The sequence below is a fragment of the Larus michahellis genome, chromosome 5 (genome assembly GCF_964199755.1).
Source record: "Larus michahellis chromosome 5, bLarMic1.1, whole genome shotgun sequence".
NCBI lineage: Eukaryota > Metazoa > Chordata > Aves > Charadriiformes > Laridae > Larus > Larus michahellis.
In genome coordinates this window covers 62,329,967-62,353,196 of record NC_133900.1, presented here as the reverse complement: position 1 = coordinate 62,353,196, position 23,230 = coordinate 62,329,967, and the positions used below count along the sequence as shown (strand labels likewise).

Here is a 23,230-nt window from a genome sequence, read left to right as displayed (position 1 = left end):
CAGGAAACAAGAGCCTCTTTTTTTTTTTTCTCCTTTTTTTTTTTTTCCCCCCCCAGTCCTTGGCATGGATTTGGGCTTAAACAGGTCTAAACTATCTTTCCTTTGCTGGGAAAGACGGGTCACATGCATCATAGCATATTAGTAGGGGGAAGACGCGGAACAGAGAGCTTACAGTAGATTATGTGTATATAGGCAACAACTCTAGAGAACTTGAAAATAACAAGGGGATGGCTTTTCTGTGTGTGAGCATGCGAGTTCACACCGACATGTTTATGCTGGTAATGTAGGTTTTAAAAGATTTCAGCTAGTAGATTTTACTCATGAGAAACATTATTTCTTCTCACTTGTCCACTGATACAGTGCTCTGGTAATTAGGGTAAAGTTTTAGTACTAAGTTTACTGGAATAGTATGTAAAGAAAACACAAAGATGACAGATTTTATTTATTAAAAAAAAAAAAGTTCTACCTAGATGTGCTCTTTGAAGGTGAGCTGTAGGTGGGAAGTCTGCTTTCCTCAAGGAGAGGTATAAGAAGCAAGTCAGAAATCTTGTGACTATGTACACAATTGTTTATCTTAAAATGAATAGGCCTTAAATGTGTCATTTCCAGTAGATAAATTTTATGTTTGATATATTCCTTTTGGTAGATTGAGTCAGAAATACATGTAGTATTTTGATAATTCGCAGGTTTTAGACAAGAATTTTGTCATACAAAGTAGGATTCTATTGCTAAAAACCACAGGGTGTAGAAATAATCTATCAAATAGGTAGCTGAGTGGGTTTGATATTCCAAATTTATCATTAAAACAACAACGTGCTTTTCCTCAAAGGTTAAATGAGAGTTTAGGGACAGAGAACTGCTATTTCATTTTATACCCTAGTCATCTTCAGGCTTAGGCAAACACACATTTTCTCTGTGAAAGAAATGGGATTTCATTAATTCCTCTACGTCATAAAGAAAAGGAAGGGACACTGGATTTTTAAGAAAGTGTACATTGCAATTCCAAATGTAATACTGGTAATAGAAAGTGTCCTGGCTATTAGATAGAAAAATACATAGTTTTCTGTCCTTCCAAGAGAGCTTGTGTTATCCACAACTTCAAGAAAGAACTTAAGTTGTTATATAGGAAGGTAGGGAAAGACAAGTCTGAAGGACAGGAACAATATGTGGTATCTTAGCAAGTACCTCATGCAGCCTTCGTAGGCACCCTCTTGGCTTTGTGAGGTTGGTAATGCCTGTTGTTCAGAGCCTGGGAACCAACATTATCTGAAAGAATTGGACAGAAATCTCTAGCCCATATTTCTTAAATTCATTAGCTGGTAGTGAGGAAGGTGGTGTTTCACCAGTGCGTAAATCTGTTCAGAGTTTCTGTTCTGGGACTTGAAATTCTGTTGCAAGCACAGCTGAAGGAGAAGCTTGGATCCGCCCCTGCAACTCGATTAGTAACATTTATGTTGGTCTGTGAAACCCGACAAGAAATTGAGTGTGGAATATCTGACTCCCAAAGAGACTGTTTAAACAGTTCTCTAATCTGTTACAGAAAAGGCTTGTCCTTTTTATTCCTGCTTTATGCTTCTGTCCTTGTAGCTGCTTATTGAATGTTGACTCAAGGCTCAGCTATGTAATAAATAGATTTTTCCATGCTTATGTTGTGTATTTGTTTAGTTACATTCAGAATGTAGTCGCAATTGTTCAGAGTGCCTTGTCTGCTTAAAGCATCTCCAGTATCTTGTTTCCTCCCACTACTTCCATTTAGGAGACTGAAGAGAAAAAATGATTGTGCTCAAGTCTTACAAAGTACTGTTTTGTTAGCTTCAATTGACCCTTCCGCTCTGTGAGTGTAACATTGAAAGGACATAAAGATGATGGCTGTCCAAAGAACAAGGATGTTGTTATAAACTCCAAACCTCAGAGTGACATACAAATGTTTACTTTTCCTGGTAGTGTGAGATAGTTTGTCTTCTGATTTTAAAAAAACAAAACAACAAAAACCCAAAAACCAACCAAACAAAAAAAAAACCACCAAAAAAACCCCAAACAAACAACTGTTACCATCACTGTAGAGTGAAAAGAAATAATATATTGCATGTGTCCAAAATGAAACTGCTTATGTCTCCTTATATTGAAAATTGCTGTTTCTTGGCATTTTATGCATTCTGAGTTCTCATTCCATGGGTGGTAGCTGATGATAATGGCTACTGGAGTGTTGGTCATAGTGGAAATAAGACTATGGCATTTGCTGTTAGCTTAATAAATAGTAAGATAAACATTGGTGTCCCTTTGTTCATTAGTGATGACTAGGAAGGTAGTAAATGGCCAGTTTTGAAGACATAGCTGTTAAACTTTGGGTAGAGAAGCAACCTATTTATGTCAAATTCTGTCATCCTGTTCTGAATTTTTTTTTGGATATTGAGAAAAATGTTATTGAAGCAATCCTAGTAGACTAGCACCTGTGGGGAGTAGTCTTGCCATCTCTCCCTGTATCATGCTCTGAAATCAGAATTTTCCTACTGAGAGTCTTTGTCAGAGCAGCAAAAATTTTAGTACTTGAGACCAGTTTTACCGGGAGAACAAGCCGTTGCCTTCTTCGGGAAAGTTAAAACAGGAAAAGTAAAATAAAGATGAAGGTTTTGGATCACTGAGAAGAGGAGGCAAGCATCATCAGTGTGTTTGCTCCTGTCTTGGCAGGATATGCAAATCATGTTATTCTAGGTACCGTTTGCTCTCCACTGTCTCATTTCTCATTTACGTGGCTGTATTATGGCTTCCTTTGAAAATACATTCTTTGGAGCAAGAATTATACTTGCCATCTGTGTGCCATCCAGAGAAATTCCCTGTAATGCACCTGACTGCAGCCTCTAGGCAGCGTTTGCCCTTTGGGGATGTGTCATGCCTGGGTTGAGCCTAGTGGTTAAATCTGCAGAAAGTTAGCGCTTAACCCATCAAGCGGGTTTGTAGTTGGCGTGCTTTTGAGGCTATTACCACTTTGGTGCTTACTCTTGGTTTTTCTGGTGCTTGTTGGAAGGGTTAGCTGTTGTGAATGTGAGACGTTTAAAACCAAAAAGTCATCCTTCTTTTTAAGTCTATTTTACACCTAAACTAAACAAAAATCTAAGGATCATGAGAGAGTTTTTGAAGCCTCTCATGGGATTTTTTTAATTGCCTTTTTTACTTACTGTTTGTGCAGATCTGCCATGCTGTAATTAGAGTTTTACAGTGGGGAATGATCAAATAGAAAATAATCAGCATCAGTGCTGAATAGAAATCTTGCTCACTTTTCACTTTTTATTTTACTACCAGGAAATGCTTATATATTATTTTAGCATTAATAGGGACTATTCTTGTGCTTTTAAAAGATCTGTGCAATTATGTAAATAAATTGGGCCATTATGAGTACATGCTGCTGTCATTTTCAAATGTAAAATATTTCTTTTTACAGATGTTTTCTGAGCATTTGCTGTGTAAAGGTTAATGATACTTGTAAAAGAGACTAACATTTCTAAGTCTCATACAATTTACTACTATACTATATACATTTTCTGACAGTATCAATGCAAATGGATAGGTACCTGTATGTTAATAACTTCTGAAGTTCTGAACTTATTTTTTTTTGCATTAGTAGTACAATATCAGCCCTTATGGCTAATTCCTCTGCTCCGCCTCGTGGTGCATGTGAGAACTTGTAGTAAGAAAAAGAATGTGTAAATCTATGGAAACCACCGTTTTGATGATGTTGACTTTTTTTTTTCCTGTAATTTTTTGGTTCTGTTTTATGTCAGAATGGGCATTTACACTAATAAAGAAATATCTGTTATCTGTATTTTTTATAGTGTTGGAGTGCTCTGTGCATATGCTGCCAACCAGCATTTAACTAACCAAGTCCGAGGAGCAAAGAAACTGGTTAACAGTAATTTTAAGGATCTGAAAATTTTCCTTAATGATACTCCAGCGGTAAAGAATTTTTTGCTTATGGGGAATGGGGGTGGGAGGGAAGAGGTGGAAGTAAGAAGTATTGCAGAAAATAATTGTTTCTTTCTATTTGGTATAAATCATACTTGCAGTATTTTGTTTATTCTTTGTGTGTCAGTCTCATGAATTAGAATAAATGATGCAAGGTAAGACATTTTCACATAGCAGTAAATGTTTGGGAGTTATCCTGATGGATCAGCATTCTTTGAGCAACTTTTGAGCTGTGCTATGCTGCAACGATGCTTGTAGGCCCTTTTCCTCCCACTGAACTAGTGCAGATCGCTAGCAGAAGGTGAATCATTTGAAAAAAATATGGCTTTAAAAGGAATACATATAAAAAAAAAAAAGGATATTACATGAAAACTTGGATTCGTTTTTGCTGTTTCCTGTTTCCTTGTATTTTGAACTTAACTTGTACGTGTTCTGGGAGTGAGCTACAAAAACTTGTTTTCCAGAATTATTTTTGACTGTTTTTTTTCTTTAAACTAGTGTCATATTGTGCCATACTGAACAGGAAAGATTCTCCCCTTTCTCCTTCTCCTTCAAGTACCCAAAGCAGTCCTCTTCATGTCTTTTTTGCATTGAAAAAAATAGAAATGCTAGTAAGGAAGACTTGTAAACTTTCCTATGTACAAATTTCAGTTCTTCATGGATTAGGAGAAGTCCAACAGTCCTATTATCTTGGCTTTCATTAATTTTAATTAATTAAATTTAGTTTAATTAATCTGTTTTACTTGCATGTGACTGATAAATTAGATAAATGGAGTTCACACCATTATGTGGGATCCACGAGTGCGGTAGCCTCCCAGTCACAGTAACTCTGGGCTCCCATGACCAATGAGCTGGTTTTCGTAGAAGTAACTATATTAATAGAGGGGAAAAAAAATAGACACTAGCTAAAAAGTTAATAAAACCACATGAATTACTGAATTTAAAAGTGTCAAGATTTGAACACTCATGCCAGGGATTCCTCGAAGTCTCAGATAGTAGGTTTTCAGTTTCTGTGCAAGACTATTAATTTTTATTTTCTAGACTTCATGATACTTAATGATGTAGTCATCAGATACATCTTCTAAGTCGTTTTGTCAGAGAAGATACACATGTGCATGTATACATGATACCCATGTAAGAATTTTTTTGAGGATAGGAGAAGGACTTCAGCTTCTTCAAGAAGTTGTAGAATCCAATTAATTGTCTATAAAGCTCTGAAATCCTAACTGATGTCCTTGACTCATCAGTATGAGGTGTATGGTACATAATAGGATTTCTAAAAGAAGTCACATGTTAAGAGTTCATGTCGTAGAAGATTTGCAGACTATGAGTATTGAGTGGTAACACATACAGAATCGTCTTTAGTATGTGACATTGCTGGAGACAATGCAAAAACTTGTAGCCCTGCAAAATTTTAGTCCTCAGGTTAGCCTAGGAAGACAAAACAAACAAAGAAACAAAAATATACCTACAGCCTTCTTACTAAGAAACTCTCAAATTTTTTTCCTCTTTTAGGAAAAGGAGGTTTGCCTCATACTTTGTCATTTAATTATATCCACTGCCGTATGATTGATAGGTTGGTTTGAGGGTGGTTTTTTGTCTGTTATTTTTTATTTACTCCACGGAAAGTTTGAGACTGCAAGTCAGATATGCTTTGGTACACATATAAGTCACGTTTAAAGTTGGAACCCCATTTGTCAAGTATGTGAGCCTTTACATTACTTTAACTGAGTTGGCGTAGGATTTGTAGTGCATTATTTTTAAACACGCAGAAATGAATGAAGGTTATTTAATGTCTTTTCAAAATTAGTATAGTGAGATTTCCACTTGGAATGATGCTTTGATGGTGTTCACCCAGGATCTGGTTGTAACTAAGTTGCTGCTTCTTATTCTTACGATGTCTTGGTAGAGCCCAAGTTGTGACTGGGCCAAATCCACCTGGGGGTAAAGAAAACCATTTGCATTAAGCCAGCCAGCTCCTTTCCACAAGAGAAGGTCTGAGAGGCTGCCCAGATATGAGCCAGTCTGATGGGTGAATTCCTTCCAAATTATCACCCCATCAACTTGCTGCGTGTCTCTCCATAAAGGAGGAACTAGTGCCACTAGAAAATCAAATAACAGAGATGAAGACATGCAAAACCTTATTGGCCTCACCAACTGGAAGCCTTCATAAGGCCACAGTTCCTGCTACTTAACACTTTTAAGCTGAATCATTTACCCCAGACATGTTCCAATTAAGTAGATTTCCCAGTTAGACATGTCTTATACTAACTGAAAACAGTAGAATGCCAGGATTTCGGGGGTTCGCACAAATATTTTGATTGTTTCAAAGTGGCAGGTTGACTTATTATTTAAAAACATTACTTTTTACCAGTCATTTCAATATTTTTTTTTTTATCATCGTCTTTTCAGCAAATTGACTACTTGGTGAGCCAGTACAACACAACTAAGGATAAAGCACTCTCTGACCTAAATAGTAAGTACTTTGATTTAAAGGGAGTTAGTGATGTGTATTTAAAGATTTCAATAAGGTGATATAAATAGCTCATAATGCAAAGTGAAATTTTATTTATGAGAATATGGTTTTCAAGCAAAAGTGCTGTTCTTAGTGGTAAATGAGACTAAAACCTGAGATTCACTTCACATAAAATGTCTTGGAGCACATGTAATGCGTATTATTTCCTGAAATAAAAATCTTTTATTAAATTGCTTATACAGTAAGTCAGGCTAATATTTTATTTTCTTTTTTATAGTTCAGTAACCACTAATAGTTAATGTTTTTTTAGAGTATTATTCCTCAGTTTTTAACAGTGGAGTGAAATGTCAAGGAACAGAGCTACTAGCTGTTGTGATGGTTCCACTGAGCGAGAAATCTCCGTATTTGTTTATTTTTGTTGTTATACCTTTGTCCTCTACTCAGCTAGAAGTTGAGGTATAAGCTTATCTTCTTTCTAAAGCTGCTTAACGTATTTGCCGTTTCAGAATGAGCAGTTGAAGAGCAGGAGATAAAACTCGAATTACAACTGCTGCGCTTTCCCCTTCAGCGCAGTTACAATATGAGGCGTCACCTTTTAAAGCTCTCAGGAAACAGAAACAACCGAACCACTGATTTTTTTTTTTATTTTTTATTTTTAATTTAAGCATCACTTTACAAAAATCATAATAATAGAAAGGGCTGACTGTATTCAGTGCAGATTAGAATTCAAGATGCACTGTTAGTAGGTGTTAATAAATGTGTACAGGTCTTCATTTGGGACTAAAGTGAAATACAGAAATACCAAAACCTGTTTTAAACAGCACTCTGCTGGGATCAAACTATGCAACTGTGGCAGCACTTACCATGAATTGACTTACCATGCATAGAATCTATGCTTCTGTCGAGGTTTAAAACTTATTTTAAAGGTAGTTTTCAATGCAGCCAGCTTGGCATACCCTGAGGTCTGTGTGTCTTGTCTATATGAGGCTACTAAAGCACATTGAATGTGGTTGCAAAAGTAGTAGTAGTCTTCGTACTTAATTCTAGGCAGGAACACTCTGGTGTAAAGAAAGTGTGTCATCTTTAAGCCTATAATAATAACAACAAATTGACATCTGCATTTCAAGTACTAGCTTGTGGCTTCCCAGGCACTCTAAATGAAATTTCAAATTAAATATTTATTTGTTCTGAATACCAGTTTAATATGTTAGTTAACGGGAACCTAGTTGGATCTGTGATGAGAATGCCTATCAATAAATAAAGATAGCTTTTATTTTCTTGAAATACCAGAATTAAGTGTGTGACACCTGGGGACAAAAGGATTTCATTCTAAGGGAATCAACAGTAGCATAAACCTTGAGAGAAATGTAGATGAGTTCAGTTTGCCCACCCTAAGGAGATGCTGAGAAGTGTTTTCTGCTTGATAAAAATTTTCATCCTAAGCCAGACACGACAGTGCTGACAGTAATGGATGCTTCTGTCTCACCAAGAGCAAAAAAAATTTGAAAAGCTGTTCACCATGATGTGAAAACAGAAGGGACCCAGCAACTACCTAAAGGATATGTTACATGAAGATGCTTCACCAAACTCTGCTTGGCATTTGTGTGTCGTCTTGCTGAATTAAAGCTTTGTTTCTGTTTGTGGGCAGTGGGGCAGGAGGGTTTGGAGGAGGGGACAGCAGTGGGTAAGCATGAAGCCAGCGCTGAGAGCCAGGGGGTCAGGGGCCGGCAGATGTGTGCTTAACACGCTTAAGAGATTGCAGCCGGGATGGCTGGCAGGTCTGGCTTGTGGGTGACCTTGACATTGCTGGATACGTGAGGAACAGGAAAAAGGGAAATAATTAATTTTCTTGTTTCTCTTGCACTATGAAAACATAGCGTATAGTGAAAGAGTATGCCACAAAATTCCCATCCAGGTGTTGGATCTCTTAAGATGGATTGTGGGGACAAAAAAAATATGTTTCCAAAAAAGTAGTAAATGCAATTAAATACGAATTTTGGAGTTTGTTGAAATGTTGTGTGTCTTTACCTATATGGTCAAGTGCTAGTGAATGTTTTCCACCATATTTTGATTTACTGCTTTCATTTATTGGCCTGCAGCTAGCTAAAGGAGAACCGTGTTCCTGCTTCATTTTCTGTCACTAAGTTCTAACTGTCAGGCCCTAGAAATTTTAATAATATACGTATACTTTAAATAAGAGTCTGACAGCACCTATGCTAAGAGGAAGTTTAAATTGAACTAGTGTGTAACGTTTGGATTTTTTTGTCTCTTTGTCCTACAGATGTTGGACCATTGCTTGGAAGTAGAGTTCAAGAACAGCTGGGAAAAGAAGTGCGTCCCGCACTTGATGCAGCTCTGACAATGGCAGGAGGTAAAGATGTACATCCTGTTGTATTAATGTTCTGCTGCCATGGTAAGACAGGCATCATCTTTCTAGTGCACAGCATGGGATGGCTTTATGCAGTACCGTGATTCGACTTACCACTTCTCTAAATGCCTGGATGTTTATTTTGAACTGAGGATTTCAGGTATTTTGAGGTTTATAAATATATTTAAAAACTAAACCAAGATTTATGTGCCATTGTTGATACCTAGTTTCAGCAGTCATTGAAGAGAGCTGAAATCCAAATTCCCTGCTGCAGGTGGTTGTCCCTTTCCATTGAATATAGGAAGACTAGGAAAACTGTGCCTTAAGGGCTGTCTGTAGGTCTTTGCAGGTTAGTCTTCAACAGGTCAGGGAGTGAACATACAAGTGTCCCCGTTCTGTACACTGACAAGCCAGTTATGAGAGTGCTAACCATGCTAATCATTTCTTCATTGTGTCTTTGAGTTTAGCATTGCTCATACTTAGTTCTGTCTACGTTTAAAGAAAGCAGTCTTTTATTATTTTTTCCATTTAAGGTTTTTTTTTCAGGAATCAGATACAGCTCATAGAGCAAAGGGAAAGGCATCAGTGAATTTGAGTCACTTTGGTATTTTTTACCCATGAATTCTTTCTCATTCACTCGTCATCGTTCTCTTTTTGTTTTGCTTTATTTCTCTTATTTGTCTTGAAGTCAAAGTGGAAAGGGCTATCAAAGGTAAAACATACAATAAAACCTTGTGTTGTGTGAAGTGCACTTTATTTTTGTAACTTGTGTATCTTTAGTTGTATCTGTGTGGTTTTTTGTCCATTAAACACCCGTTCAGTGGTTGTTTTTTGGTTTGGTGTGATTGGGATGAAATCTAAAGCCAGTGTTGAACACTCATTAATGATTGCTGATGCAACGTGATCTCTTTCCCTTTCATCTTGCAGCTACATAACTTGTGAATTGAATTATAACCAAAAAACCTGACAATACTGTTTTGTGAATATGGGCTTTCTTTTAATTTCTAATGGCCAAGTATTAAAGTTCTTTACTGAAATCACTGGGTAAGAAGAGATAGGGAAAGGGTAGAAAGGACTAATCTGGGAAGTGGATAGAATCTCAATAAGAGTAACCTGAGCACATTCATTTGTTTGTGGGAAAACGTAAGTGATGTATTTTTATGTGCAATAAATAAGTATTCTGTGTTAGAGGGCTTTTGTGGGAGGGAGGCAGGGTTGTTTAAATCAGTATTGTTAAGAATATTGTAGCTTTTGCGTCTGTGCACTTTCTCTTCATATCTGTTTCTATAGACTGGTTTCTAACTTTTTTTCTTTTAAAAAACTGTACATCCTTGCAGCCATCAGAGAAACAAAGGAAGCACTGGAAAATGTGAGTGTCTCTGTAGAGGTTTTGCAGGAGGGAACAGAGAGGCTTCATGCAAACTTGACAGATGTTAAAATGCATCTAAGCAATACCCTCAATGATTCGGCGTGCTCTGTGACTCAGGCTGCCTCAACTTGCAATATCATCAGGAATTCATTAAATCAACTGAACATCAATGCCAATTTTAGTGGGGTAAGAGAATATTTTTCAGACTCTTTCAGTGTGATTGCCTTGAATAAGCTCAGTAGTGTCTCTGCAGCTTACTGGCTTGGTACGTGCTGTCACTTGTGAGATAAGTGACCTTCCCTTATTCTGTGTTTCTGGGTAATTCCCATCACTGTTTTCATCTTCTGTGTAGAAGAGGATAAAGTGTGTGTCAAGCGGCTACGTTAAAGTGCTGCTCTGGGCAATGAAATAATCCGCCCTCCCAAAAAATACTATGTTAAGCTTTACTTTTGTACAGCAAAGGTTTCAGGAGTGTGCTAAAAAGATTCTACTACAATTTGTCTTTCTATTTTCTTTGCCCTCTCTCATATCTTTGAAACGTTTAGTAAATTAGCAAGACTACTCCTTTGGTGTGACTCAAGAATGCTTTTTGCTTCCTAGTTGCCAGGAGTGAGCTCACAGCTTGCCAAGGTCAATGATGTCCTTAAAATAGACCTTTCTAGTCTGGTTCAAAAGGTATGTTTCTTGACAGGCTTGTAAACTGTTAAGTAATAAACTGGGATACTTGCACATCACTTGTTTTCCCTTGGCTTTCTCAAGCAGAGTTCTCTTGTTCCTGCCTTATCCTGCCTCATGGTGGATCTCTCTCCTTATTATTTCATTTTTTGGCCAAGATTTAATATTTGAAAGTATGAATGTAGTGCTTTATATGCCCAGGATACTACGGATCAAAAATGTGTTGCTAATTGTCTGCTTGAAAGAATAATCCTTAAAAAGACAAAAGGGCAGAAACATGGATTTACTTGCATGCTCTGTATTTTTTGATTCAAACTAAAGGGAAAAAAAAAAAATCCATGCTGTCCTAATTAGTTGTATTTTATTCCAGCTGTTTTGACATATGTCTTTCAAATTCTTTATATGCATAATTGATGTTAAGTCTGGTGCAATGGACCTAATGTAATTATTTGTTAGTATTTTTGCAAGACTATACATGAAATGCCATGATTTTCACCTATGAAAAAAATGGCTTAGTTTGAGCAGCTTAAAAAAATCTAGCAACCTGAAAATGTTTGTTTGGAATAGAAGACGTTTTCTGAAACCAAAGGCTCAGAGCGCTGCCTGAAGTGATCAGGCTGCAGGAAGTAAGAGACTTCAGCATCCACTCCAGTGGCTTCTGCTTTCTGTCCAGATGAGCTACTGAGCTTGCTCACCACTCTTGAGACCCTGTCTTTCCCCTTCTCACTAAAGAAAGGGTTGCAATGTCTTCAGAGGCAGTTGGATTTCAGTGTTGGTAACATGCATTTCGTATTAAAGACAGCATAGAATGGCAAAGAGGAGGTATTTGGTACGCAGTTACTCCTTTCACTTACTGAGTCTTCATAGGTGTGTTCTCAGTTTTCTATGAGATAGATCTGACAGGCAACAGTAATATAAAGTTGGAGATGGTTGTGACGGGTGCATGTGTATTTAAATGTAGATTTTTTTTTTTTTCAAGGAGTATCCTGGAGAGCAAACTGAATCTCAAATATACTTCAGTTCCTATTTTGCTTTGACCTTTTCTAATGTGCAGTGATAAAAATGTATTTTTCATAGTATTACCACGTACATTTTAGCATGTGTATACTTTTACTCCTTGTATAAATGGAAATAAAATTGCAATAAGTAATAAACGGAAATAAAATTGCAATAAATAAATTTTGTGGTGAGAAACTTATTATAGTTTTTCCAACTTTTATTCTTAGGGTTATGCAGCATTTAATGATACTCCAGACCTAGTAGTGAATCAAACCAGGAACATTTTATCAGGTGAGGACAATCTATCTTTGAACTTTGATTTTTTTAATGTTGATGTTTTTACATCACTGACCGATGTTTTTGTTTTCTTTTATTGATAATATATTTTCTGTGCTAAAGGTAATTAAAAATGAAAATGTAAGGCTTAATTTATTTTTTTTTTTTACATTTGGTGACACAAAAAAGCCATAGAAAGCAACTGTGTCTTAATGAGGACCCAAAATTAAATCTAAAAATAGACCATATGATACTTTATGAAGGAGTTTTATTTGCTAGGCTTTTTACTGCTTAAGTAATAAGAAATCTTAGGATCCCAGCTGCACATTGATGCCTTATCTTTATTTGGTTGAAAAGCTAATTTTCTTTGACTGATATGTCTGTGACGTATTTAGGAGTGTAATGTTTAAAAAAAACTAAACCTGCCTGTTGCTGTATTAAAATGTAGTGGATGGTGAAGGGGAGGTAAAAATATGCCTTAGGGGTAATTTAAATGTCTGTCTTAATTGTTTTGTTACTTGGGCTTTAAACTGTTACTCTTTGACAGTACCTGGACACTTGACGTTCGAATAAAATGTAATAATACTTTATGTGTACTAATCTGTTTTAATTTTTGTTCTTGCACTGTGGACCTGTTCTGCATATATAAACAGCTGTTCCTTGTAAGTTTTTCTTTTTTTTTTTTTTTTTTCCCTGGGCAAAGTGAAACACAGTATGTACACAAACACAGTATACTGTGTGAATTTGCCTAAAATGAGCCAGTTTTCTAAAACTGATGTTATACTTTTTATTAGGAAATCTAGTGCAGATTTACTCATTTTTCAGTACCTGCTGATATGCATAAACACAGACAGGCCATCTTAATTTATCTACTTATAAATTTTTAGGGTTTTGTCTTTTTATAAAAACTGAGTTTGAGTTACAAATGAAATTTAAAAAAAAATAATTTACTAGTGTGGTACCTGGTTGAATTTAGGAGAATAAACACCAAAACAAACAGCCAAAAACTTGTCCAGTTGTTTTTTGAGAAAGAGAGGAAATACTACCAAATTGAAACCTCTAGTTTAAATTCTGCTATTTCAAGTATGTTCCAAGTTGGAAGAAGGGGAAGAGTAAACAGAAACTGCTATTTACAAGTAGACAATATGTGTAATAAGTGAAGTAATCATGTTTTTGTGTGTCTAAATAGTGTGTATCTGAATTGTACGTATAGGGTAGTGTGTTCATTCATAATTTGAGGGGAAAAAAGCTTAATTGATCATTATCTCAAGAGTGCTGCTAACTAATCAGAATGAATTTATTTAAGTAGTCTTTTTTTAATAACTAGAATAGATTCTCAATATAGGCAGTCTAATTTCTTTCACAGTGTTGTATTCCCAATGGATGAAGTTTAAATAGATTTTGATCTTCTCCTTCGTAAACTTAGTGGCTAATTGTCTTGCTCAGTGCAAGACAATTTGCACTGAGCAAAGTCGGTGCAAGACTCATTTGCAATATTGCATGAAAAGCAAGATTTAAACTGGCTAGATAAAAAGTGACACATTCATTATAACAAAAGGAAAGAAAGAATTCTGGCTCGACATCTACATCTTTCATCATTAAACTGAATGCTAAAAATAAAGCGTGCATTTTAAAACACCATTGTGTTACTTTGAAGCTCAATGTTTTTGTTGCCTGCTTGTCTCTTCTTCACGCTTGTCTTCATGGCTTGCTTGTTACATGTGGCAAATGGCTTAAGTAGCATTTTATAATGCATATGTGGCATGTAAATTTCTTCTCTGAATCTGTAACAGTGCAATATGTTTATTCTTTTAGATATCAAAAACGTGCTGGAATCTGTTGGTTCAAATATCACTACCTTCACAAAAGCGCTCCCTGTTCAGAAGATTTTAGCGGACTTGACAATATATCTCACACAGAGTGAAGCATACGTTCAAGATTATTTTCCAGTAGTGGAGCAGTACGATTTCTACAGGTATGTATGGGAAATAAGGCAGGAGTGAAGTGCTACCTGTTAATACTTTGTCATATTTTGATGTTCTTTAAAGTCTATTTAAACTATTAATGATAAACACAGTGAAACAAAGATGCTATAGGGCAACTGTTTGTTACTGGCATTTTGGTGAAAACCAAAGCTGCAGCTAACCAATGATGAGGTGCTGTTCCACTACGGAGCAAGAGGTAGTTTCTGCTCTCTCTGCCTTCAAGCCTTTTTCAGGGAGGTAGGTGTCGAAGAGGAATGGATTGTTTCACAATGTCAGGGCGACATCTCATTTAGGGCTTGTTTTTGTTGAGTTGTAGGTGAGTTGTGAGAGCATAGGACCAGAGAGGCCTTGAAGCCAATCCCTTTTTATTGCACGCTTTCTACCACAAAGGAGGAGTAGCACGGATTCTGCTTCACACCTTGTAAATCTTCGCACACCCATGCTTATTCCTACTGGTGTAGTACTTGTCCTTGTGAACACATGGGTTGATTGTACCTTGAGAAAAGCATATTCTTCCTATTTGAGACTTGTGCGGCTCCTATATTTGAGTAATAATCTCATATTTTGAAGCATAAAGCTTTTGATTTCATACCATGTAACATTGTGCAGTTTTAGTCATTTTAGCCTCATCAAGTTCTCCCTACATTCTGACACTTCAGTTGATCCTATATCGATAATTGCTTCTATCTTTGTGTCATAATCAGTTTCGCTGCTACAGAATAACTGTGCTAGTGGCTTTAATTCAATGTTAAATAGAAGTGTGCAGAAGACCGAACTGTGAGAACCTCACTTATAACCTTGCCTTTAGCCCATTCCTTACCTGGCAGTTGTTGTGGGGAGCCTTAATTTGACAAATTTATCAATATTTTCTTTGAAGCTCAGATTGTATTTAACCAAATAAATATATTGCTTCATTCTGATATAGTATGCCTCTGTTAATCTTGTATTTAGATTCAAAAAAGTGGAGAAATATATCTTATCCACGTGGCACTTAAATACCCATTTTTGTCAAGCTTAACATAGTAGTACTTGAAGTACAAGTAAAACCAAGAAGCCTGTAGTTGTCCAAATTATTTTCTATCCATCCCTTTCTTAATAACAGGTGCATTATTTGTAGTTCTTCATAAGTATTCTTTTATGAATGTGCCTGTCAGCATTAATGTTTTTCTTTCTCTTTCTTGGCTGTGCCTATTCATTATGATATTCCTTCCTCCGATTTTTCTGGTTCCTGCTTTCTCTCCACAAAGCTACAGGGAGGAGAAAAGGGAACTTAAGAAATATAAGCTGGGAGAAGTGACAAAGGGAAAAGGAAGAGCAGAGGGAATTGGGAGAAGGTGAAAGGCTAGAATGAGATATAAAACATGTGAACAAATGGATGTGCTCCAAATACGTGGACAGATAGAACTGTTGTGATTTAATTAATAAAATGAAAGTTCAGTTCCTACAAAAGATCTTTCTCCTGATCTAGTTCCATTAACTGTTCCATACATTGAAAGCATTCCAGCACAGACACACAAAGCCTAGGTTTTAATAGCTTTAAACACAGTTATTTACAATTACAAGCCTAACACACTGTGTGCAATAAGTAGTAAGCCTTATAGTAAGAGCAATTACCTACTTCATGACCAATGGCCAGTCCACATTCATAAATTTCTCCTTTGCTTCTTGAATAAATTACCCTCCCTCCTCTGAGTCATTGTTTGTTCCACTTGGCGCACTTCGGTACAGTCCACCTGCAGTAACTGGAGTTGGGAACACCTTGTTCCTGTGATGTTTGGTCCACAACCCTTCAGTAGCAGCTGTCTGTAATCCAGCAGTGATTAACTTATGGGGCAAAATGCATGCTAATGGAGGAAAAGCATTTTTTCATTGCTAACTTCTGTTGCTGAAACAGAAGCAAGAGTGGGCCAGTTGGGAATACAGCACCACCTGATGTATGCTGCAGGTCTCTAGTGAGTTCTTTGCATGCTAATAACCAAGCACTTTGGCTTTTATTCCTTAGGTGGCTTGGTTGTCTCATTCTGTGCTGCGTGCTGGTCCTGATTCTGGTCTTCTTCTATCTTGGACTGCTATGTGGCACCTGTGGTTACGATAAACACGCTTCTCCCACAACCAGAGGCTGCATCTCCAACACTGGAGGAAATTTTCTTATGGCGTAAGTTTCGCTTATTGGTGAAAAACAAAATAAAGGTACCTGTAGAAGGTTGGTTTTAATGATTTTGAAGGACATATGTGTGAAAAGAATTTGTTTCCATACCTGTGTTTATGTGCAGAAAAATATAGAACAAAAATAAATATTAATCTCACGTATTTCCACTGAGGGACTTGGGGATTTTTGGGTTGCTCTTTCATTGAGGATCATAGATGAAGGATAAAACCTCTGAATCTACTGTTTTAAGGCAAGTGCTATAGCAAATGAATTTGAGTAAACCTATTTGGAAGTTGCAAAAACTGGGAACAGGTAATTGAAAACATAAAGGGAATTTTTAGGTTTTTAGTACACTTGAGCACTTGCTCAAAAGCAAAAAAAAAAGCCATGCAAGGAAGTAAGAAACATTTGAATTTCTCAGAGCACTATGAGGTGTGGGGTTGCTCTTGGAAGTTCCCAGTAGTGGTTTAATGTAATTTCTGTTGGGCGTAAGAGAAGATTGTGTCTGAAGTCTGTGTAAAACTCTCTTGATAGCACAAGGCTAGAGAGTTGAATTTAAAAAAGAAAATTGTGTGCTTTTGTGGCTCATAAACTTAACTCTTAAAAGAATTTGCACACCCAATGCAAATGTGAGCATTTTAGGTGCACTTTAGCTGAAGACTTTACAGGGCTGAAATGTATAAGATGTTTCAGAGGGCAAGAACATATTTGGAAAGCAAGTACTTCAGTCATCTACCAGTTTTTGTGTCTCTGTTATAGCTGCTAACTGTTGGCTTCACTGTTGCCCAAAGTATATGTATTTTGTTCTTAAAAAGCAAAAACTTACTCAACTTATTTCTTTTTCAGTGGTGTTGGATTCAGTTTTCTTTTCTCCTGGGTGCTGATGATTGTAGTGGTGCTCACTTTTGTCACAGGTGGAAATGTAGAAAAACTGGTCTGTGAGCCCTTTGAAGACAGAACTTTATTCAAGGTGAAGTTATTCAAGTTATTAAACAATGAATAGAATCCCCATGAGTCCTGATGGTCTTGTCAGTTATGTGTAGCATATTATTTTTTATGGGACACTTCAAGTGAGTTTGGATCTGGTCTTACTTTCCTCTTACACACCGACTAGAGATGTTCATCCTTTCTTGGTTTAATTTGCTTTGCAGTGTAAATACTGCATGCCTGTCTTCCTCTGAAGGTAACTTTTTCTCTGATTTAGCATTTCTTGGTAACATGGAGGCTTAATATTCACTTTCTGCACCAGAGAGGTTGAATTCGCTGTTTTGCTTTGATTTCCATTATTGGGTGTGTTGCATGAAAAGGGGCAAAGTGGTTCTGGCAGAAGATAAATCCCCTTGCGTTCTAATACTCCTCACCGAGGTGGGAGGCCAGGTGCAGCTAGGTTTAAATACTGAGTGATGCCCAATTCAGCACTATCAATCCAATCGCGTTTAATATGTATTAAACTATTATGATTTGGATACACTAATAGTGGACTGCACCTTCAGTCTAGTCATGCTCCTGAACTAGCACGGCCACTCTCGAGTCTTTGGTTGCGTTCAGTGAAAAACCGAAACGGCTAGCTACTTAAACAGTGCAGTTTAAATAAACAACAGATATACAGGTTCTTAGGATTGCCGGTGATAAATACACTGTCTGCAAAGCACATGCAAATAAAGATATTGTTAAGTACACAAAATGTGTGACAAAGGTATAAACAATACAGCCAGGCTATAAATGTAGGATAGAGATTCTCTAGAGAAATTTCAAAGTTCCCAGAGGAAACACTCGGTATAATCTAAGTCTTACCCAAAGGTGTCCCTGTGGGGGGGGAAGAAAGGCTCAGCCTGTCGACTGATCCCAGAAGTCAGTGATGGAGTTCTCCTGACTTGTTCACGGTGGTGTCTTCCCTGATATCCCCTCTCTCTCGGGCTATTTTTATACTATTTTTTTATCTTCAAAGTGGAGTTTGAGTGACTTTAGTCATTAATACTTTTATTATGATTGGTGTACTCAAGGAGGTGTCATACCACCCCGGGGGCGGGTAGCCTCCGGGATGGAGGTGTGTTTTGGTACATTGTAATGAGCAAAGTTCGCACAAAGAATAGCATTTCATCAACATTTGACGAAAAGATGACAAAAAAGAAAACCCCTACACACTCGGGTGGTGTGTAGGCCGCTTATCTGTTCCGTAGTACCATCTCATTCCCATATCTGCTATTCGTCACAAGGGAAGGCCACGGAACAATCGCGTTCCGTTCCATCCCTCATGTAGTTTCGCAAACAACCTTGTACAGGGAATCGCAGATGTTGCATTCTTCGTGTGCCAGCTGTGGATGTATTCTGCCTCAGAAGCCTCTTGATTTTATGACTTTCCTTAATGTGTGAACAATGCTGTACTTTTGTATTCTTGGCCAATTTAGTAATTATTCCACAGGGTGATAAGCTCAGAATGGGTATATGTCAAAAAATCGCATATGAAGAAATTTATGAATTAAAAACTCCAGAATTATAGTAACATTACTGAATTTTTTCTTCTAGGTTTTGGATACTCCCTACTTACTAAATCAACACTGGAAAAACTATCTTTCTGGCCTCCTGTTTAAAAACCCAAGTATTAACTTGACTTTTGAGAAAGTGTACAGGTATTAAAGTTATGGTTAAGATTTATTTCAATTTATACATATTGTTTCTGTGGTATCTTCCATGCTTCATATTTCAAGCACATGCAGAAATCGCAAATATTCCAGAAGACATCCTGATTTTTCTAGTGAATCACTAGCAAAAGCAATTTTCTCCTATGTGTGAGTTATTAGAGGTAGTCTTTGCATAATGCTGTATAACGATTGTAATTGAGCTGTTTGGAAAGAATATTTTGCAACCAGCAGAAATTATTAATGACTTGCTTTCTTACAGACTGAGCTTCAAAAAATATAGCCAGAATGTTGTTGTGTTTTTTTTTTTTCTTTAAAGGGCTGATTTTCTTAAAATATGAAAACACTGTTAATCATTCTCTTAACAATTGGTCCTCAGGGTGGTTTTTAGGCTGATGTATGTGTTTTTATTTTTATAGTGATTGCAAGGAAAACAAAGGAATTTATACTTCCCTTCACCTAGAACACTTGTTCAATATCAATGAATTTCTAAATGTTAGTATGGTAAGTAAAGAAAATATGAGTGAGTTCATGATTATTTTTGAAGGATGGAGAGGTATTTGCTCTTAAACACGGTATAGCACATCTGGGTTTTATGGGATTTTGGTTTTATATACAATACATCCTGTGAGGAGGCAAGAACTGTCCAACTAATTTGAAAAAAATAAATCGATTTACAAATAAGGTATTTTTTACCAGTCTCAGTGTACTATGGGAAGGTTTTCTGATGTACTTTTTTTATGTCTGTTGATAATACTGTTGTTTTTTATTTTGAAACTTCATAGAAGGTTCAAGTCTAGCATCTTCCAAAGGCTGCTTACAGTGTTTAAGGAGAATCTTGTTCTTTATATAAATGCCTTTCTTGGTTTGTTCTCTTCTGATTCCAGTCAGATTTATGTTGGTTCAGGATATGATACACTGTCCTCCTAAGAATGGTTGCAATTTTGGTGGGAAGGAGTTTGGATAAAATCATCTTTTCAGTTAAATTGTAATAATACATGAGTGCACTCTCATTACGTGATTCTACTGATTTTGGAGTTGCCTGTAATACTGATCTTCACTGCAGCAACCCCTAGGGGATCCGTGTTCCATTCTGCCAGGCACCGTACCCACACTTGATAGATAACAGTCCTTGCCCCAAATAATGCATAATTAAAATGAACAGGGAAGATTCACTGAGAGGGAAAGTTATTTTGAGTTTCCACAACAGACTAATGGTGGAGCCTGGGAAGGAAGTCAGGGTTCCAGAATCCTCATCTGTTGCTCTGCTGCCTGTACAGGACAGGTAACACTTTAGACTTGAGTGTAATGCAAGAATTCACGTAACAATAAGCAAGTCATCTTTAGTCACCATTAAACATATTTAGAGGAGTCTCATCCAGTCCTGTGGCTAATACAGCAGACAGTGTCTGTCCTGGCCACAGGTGAGATAATGAATTCTCTGGGGTTCCTTGATTAGGGCCAGGGGTATAAGTTAAATTTTTTTAAAGATAAAATTTCCTGGAGAGGAAAGAGAATTCTGTTTTATCTCCATCTCCTCTTAAAAGGATCTAACATCTGTAGAAGCCTGCTTAAAATGTAATGGAAGGCAAGTAATTTGTTGGTATGAAAGATGCGTAGGTAGGTTAGAACATGGCATGGCTAGACTGTGGATACTGCAGATAAGCGATGAACATTACCTGGTGGATTCTATCAAAGCTAATTGAATTAAACTGATATAAGCAAAAACCAATGTGTGCTTCTTCATGGAAGTGACGAGTCAGCAAAAGCACGATGCTTTTTGAATGGGGAGTGGCTATAGAGGAATATGCACTGGGTGCAAACTACTTTTGTGCTTTATTTTGTTTCCCTCTCAGTATACAGAAGATGTAGCACTTAAAATTGAACATATTCAGATAAACCTTAGCAAAATCATTCTGCTGGATGAAATTGGGAAGGAGAATCTTCTGAATTTCAGCTCTTCAGGAATAGAAGGAATAAACTTTGCAGCATATTTGACAGAGGTGAGACAGTAGTAAACTGGAGACACAACTGGGACAAAGCATAAAATTAAATATTTCTTTTAAAATGGACAAAACGGAGAAAAATCTGCTTTTGTGTGAAAGGGCGTGTTTTGAAGAATCACAAAACTTGGAGCAAAAGTACTTCAGAATTTAAGGTCAATAAACATTTAAAGAAATAAAGGGTAGACAAAGAAGGTGGTGTGGTTAAGTGCAAGCAGTCTATATGCAATAACAAAATACTACTTTTCATTCCCTACTGTTCACATCTTGTTTCAGATCAATAAAAGTGTTACCAAGGTTGATCTTCTGTCATTTGCTAATGACTTAGAAGCAAGAGCAGACCAGCTGGTAAGTTTAATTCACTAATACAATAATACATAAAATGTATTGTTTATATGCTGTATGAGTATAAATACATAGCAAAGTATTTAGACTTCCTACGGGAGAATTCTTGTTCTTCAGACACTTATATACATGATGCATTGTCACGTAAGGAAAAACTTTCAACAGCAATGTTGCATACGAGCTGTATTTTAAATGTTGCTAATCATTGATTTTTGTACGCTAACTTGTACAATTTCTGCTTTGGAAGTGTAATTACTTAAATTCCACTGTTTGATTAAGAAACGAAGGGAGTACTCTGTTCGAGTATTTCCTGTGATGCTGTCTGCATTTTAGCGACCCTATTGGAAGAAAAATTGGTTAGATCATGATGGAAAAGATGATAGGAATTAATTTTCTTTCAGTTAGTGAGCAGAAGATTTTGCAATTAGCAATAAAATCAACACTGCGACAGCTATAAGGGCTCTACCTAGAACTGGGGCTCCATTGTGGAGGGAGAACGCACAAGAGAGATGCTGTCTGCTCTGAAGGGCTTTTTGAATGCAGACACACAGACAGTGGTCAGAGGGTGTAGCTACAATATTGCCTGCAAATGAATCTGCAGAATGACACGGCTGTGTTAACAGATAGTGAATATCCAGTTGATATGTTTGTATGCATGTCAAGGTCACTTTCTATTTACTTTTCAAAATGAGACTCATAGTTTGGAGACTAGATTGGACACTGGCCCAAGACAGATTCCTGCATTGCAATGTGGGAGGAGAAGTTATGCTGTGCACATGCTACAGTCGCTTGGATCACTAAGGGACACAGACAGCAGTGTGAGACCGTGCTGTTTGGAATTTATCAAATATCCGTACCTCCTCCAGGGAGAGGAGGGCACCAGTAGAGGCTCCTGGTGTGTTTACTTCAGCTTTTTGCATAATTTGATCGCACGCGTTACATCAATTTTTTTTTTTCATTCTGCCACACGTGCACTCATGTCAAGGTTAGGCTGCTCATCGTTTTTTTGTTTTGTAGTTCGCATTCTCTCTGGGCATCGTCAATGAGCTGCACATTGCCTGTGTACTCATGTAGGTTGTCTGCTAACTTGGGCAGATACCAGTAGCTTTGGCCACACTTCTATTCTATTTTCAGTTATTACTGTGCTATTTTGAAGGTTATATAGGTGGGGAGTTTTTGCCGTTACTTTTGAGCTATTTTCTAAGTGAAAGTTGAAGTTGTTCGAACATGTAATATCTTACACAGAATTGCCTCTGAGATATCTCTTTAATGGTATATTTTTCCTAGCTCCATAAAGGAAGATATATTGTGCTGGTAGATTGTTGGGGTTTTTTTTATTATTTTTTGTAACGGAGTCTAAAGGAAGCTTTAGAACTGAGAACAGATCAGGCAGACTAATTTCTTCATATAAAAGACAAAAATACAATATTAAATGTTTTCACTCTCCCAGTGTACATTTTTATTTCTTCCTGGTGATGCTATTTAGTGTGATCTATGAAATGTCTAAAAAGAAAAAAAAAAAAAAAAAAACCCAAAAAAATGCAAACAAAAAAACCCCCACAAAAGTATGATGTATTACAAAAATCTGATTTTTTTCAAAATTGATACCGGTTTCCAAGGATATTTTATAATCCCACTTTGTTATTAGTAATAGTTCTTAAAGTGTACAAGAACAGTCAGTTAAAAATAAACTAAAAACTTTTGGAATTAATTAACTTTGGGTGTCTAGTTTGCATTCTCTGGCACGTTACACAAAATCGAACATATGTTTTTACACTGGAAGGAGCAAATGGAATAAAACTTGCATCACACCTAGGGATCGGGGTGTGGAGGAGGGAGCAATACCACCCCCAGGTGTTGTTAGGTAAGTGGATTCAGCTTGTCAATGCAGCAGAAGCAGCATCCTGAAGCTGCTCAGTGACCACAGCTGACCGCCTACGTGAACACTTCACAGGACGCAAACACATCTCTGACCATTGAGGTCTG

At 36.9% G+C, this 23,230-nt stretch overlaps 1 protein-coding gene across 4 annotated transcripts in view; it reads left to right on the top strand.

Moving 5' to 3' along the window:
- The window catches only part of PROM1 (prominin 1), a 67,295-nt gene that overhangs the window by 33,099 nt on the left and 10,966 nt on the right, over positions 1-23,230 (top strand). For all 4 annotated transcript variants that reach the window (XM_074587633.1, XM_074587631.1, XM_074587632.1 and 1 more), the window contains 13 exons: positions 3,831-3,951; positions 6,373-6,436; positions 8,718-8,807; positions 10,142-10,359; positions 10,774-10,848; positions 12,075-12,138; positions 13,939-14,098; positions 16,111-16,263; positions 17,104-17,227; positions 18,784-18,887; positions 19,316-19,400; positions 20,753-20,899; positions 21,176-21,247. In XM_074587633.1, the coding sequence (XP_074443734.1) occupies positions 3,831-3,951; positions 6,373-6,436; positions 8,718-8,807; positions 10,142-10,359; positions 10,774-10,848; positions 12,075-12,138; positions 13,939-14,098; positions 16,111-16,263; positions 17,104-17,227; positions 18,784-18,887; positions 19,316-19,400; positions 20,753-20,899; positions 21,176-21,247 (1,477 nt within the window). The remainder of the gene's footprint in view (positions 1-3,830; positions 3,952-6,372; positions 6,437-8,717; positions 8,808-10,141; positions 10,360-10,773; positions 10,849-12,074; positions 12,139-13,938; positions 14,099-16,110; positions 16,264-17,103; positions 17,228-18,783; positions 18,888-19,315; positions 19,401-20,752; positions 20,900-21,175; positions 21,248-23,230) is intronic.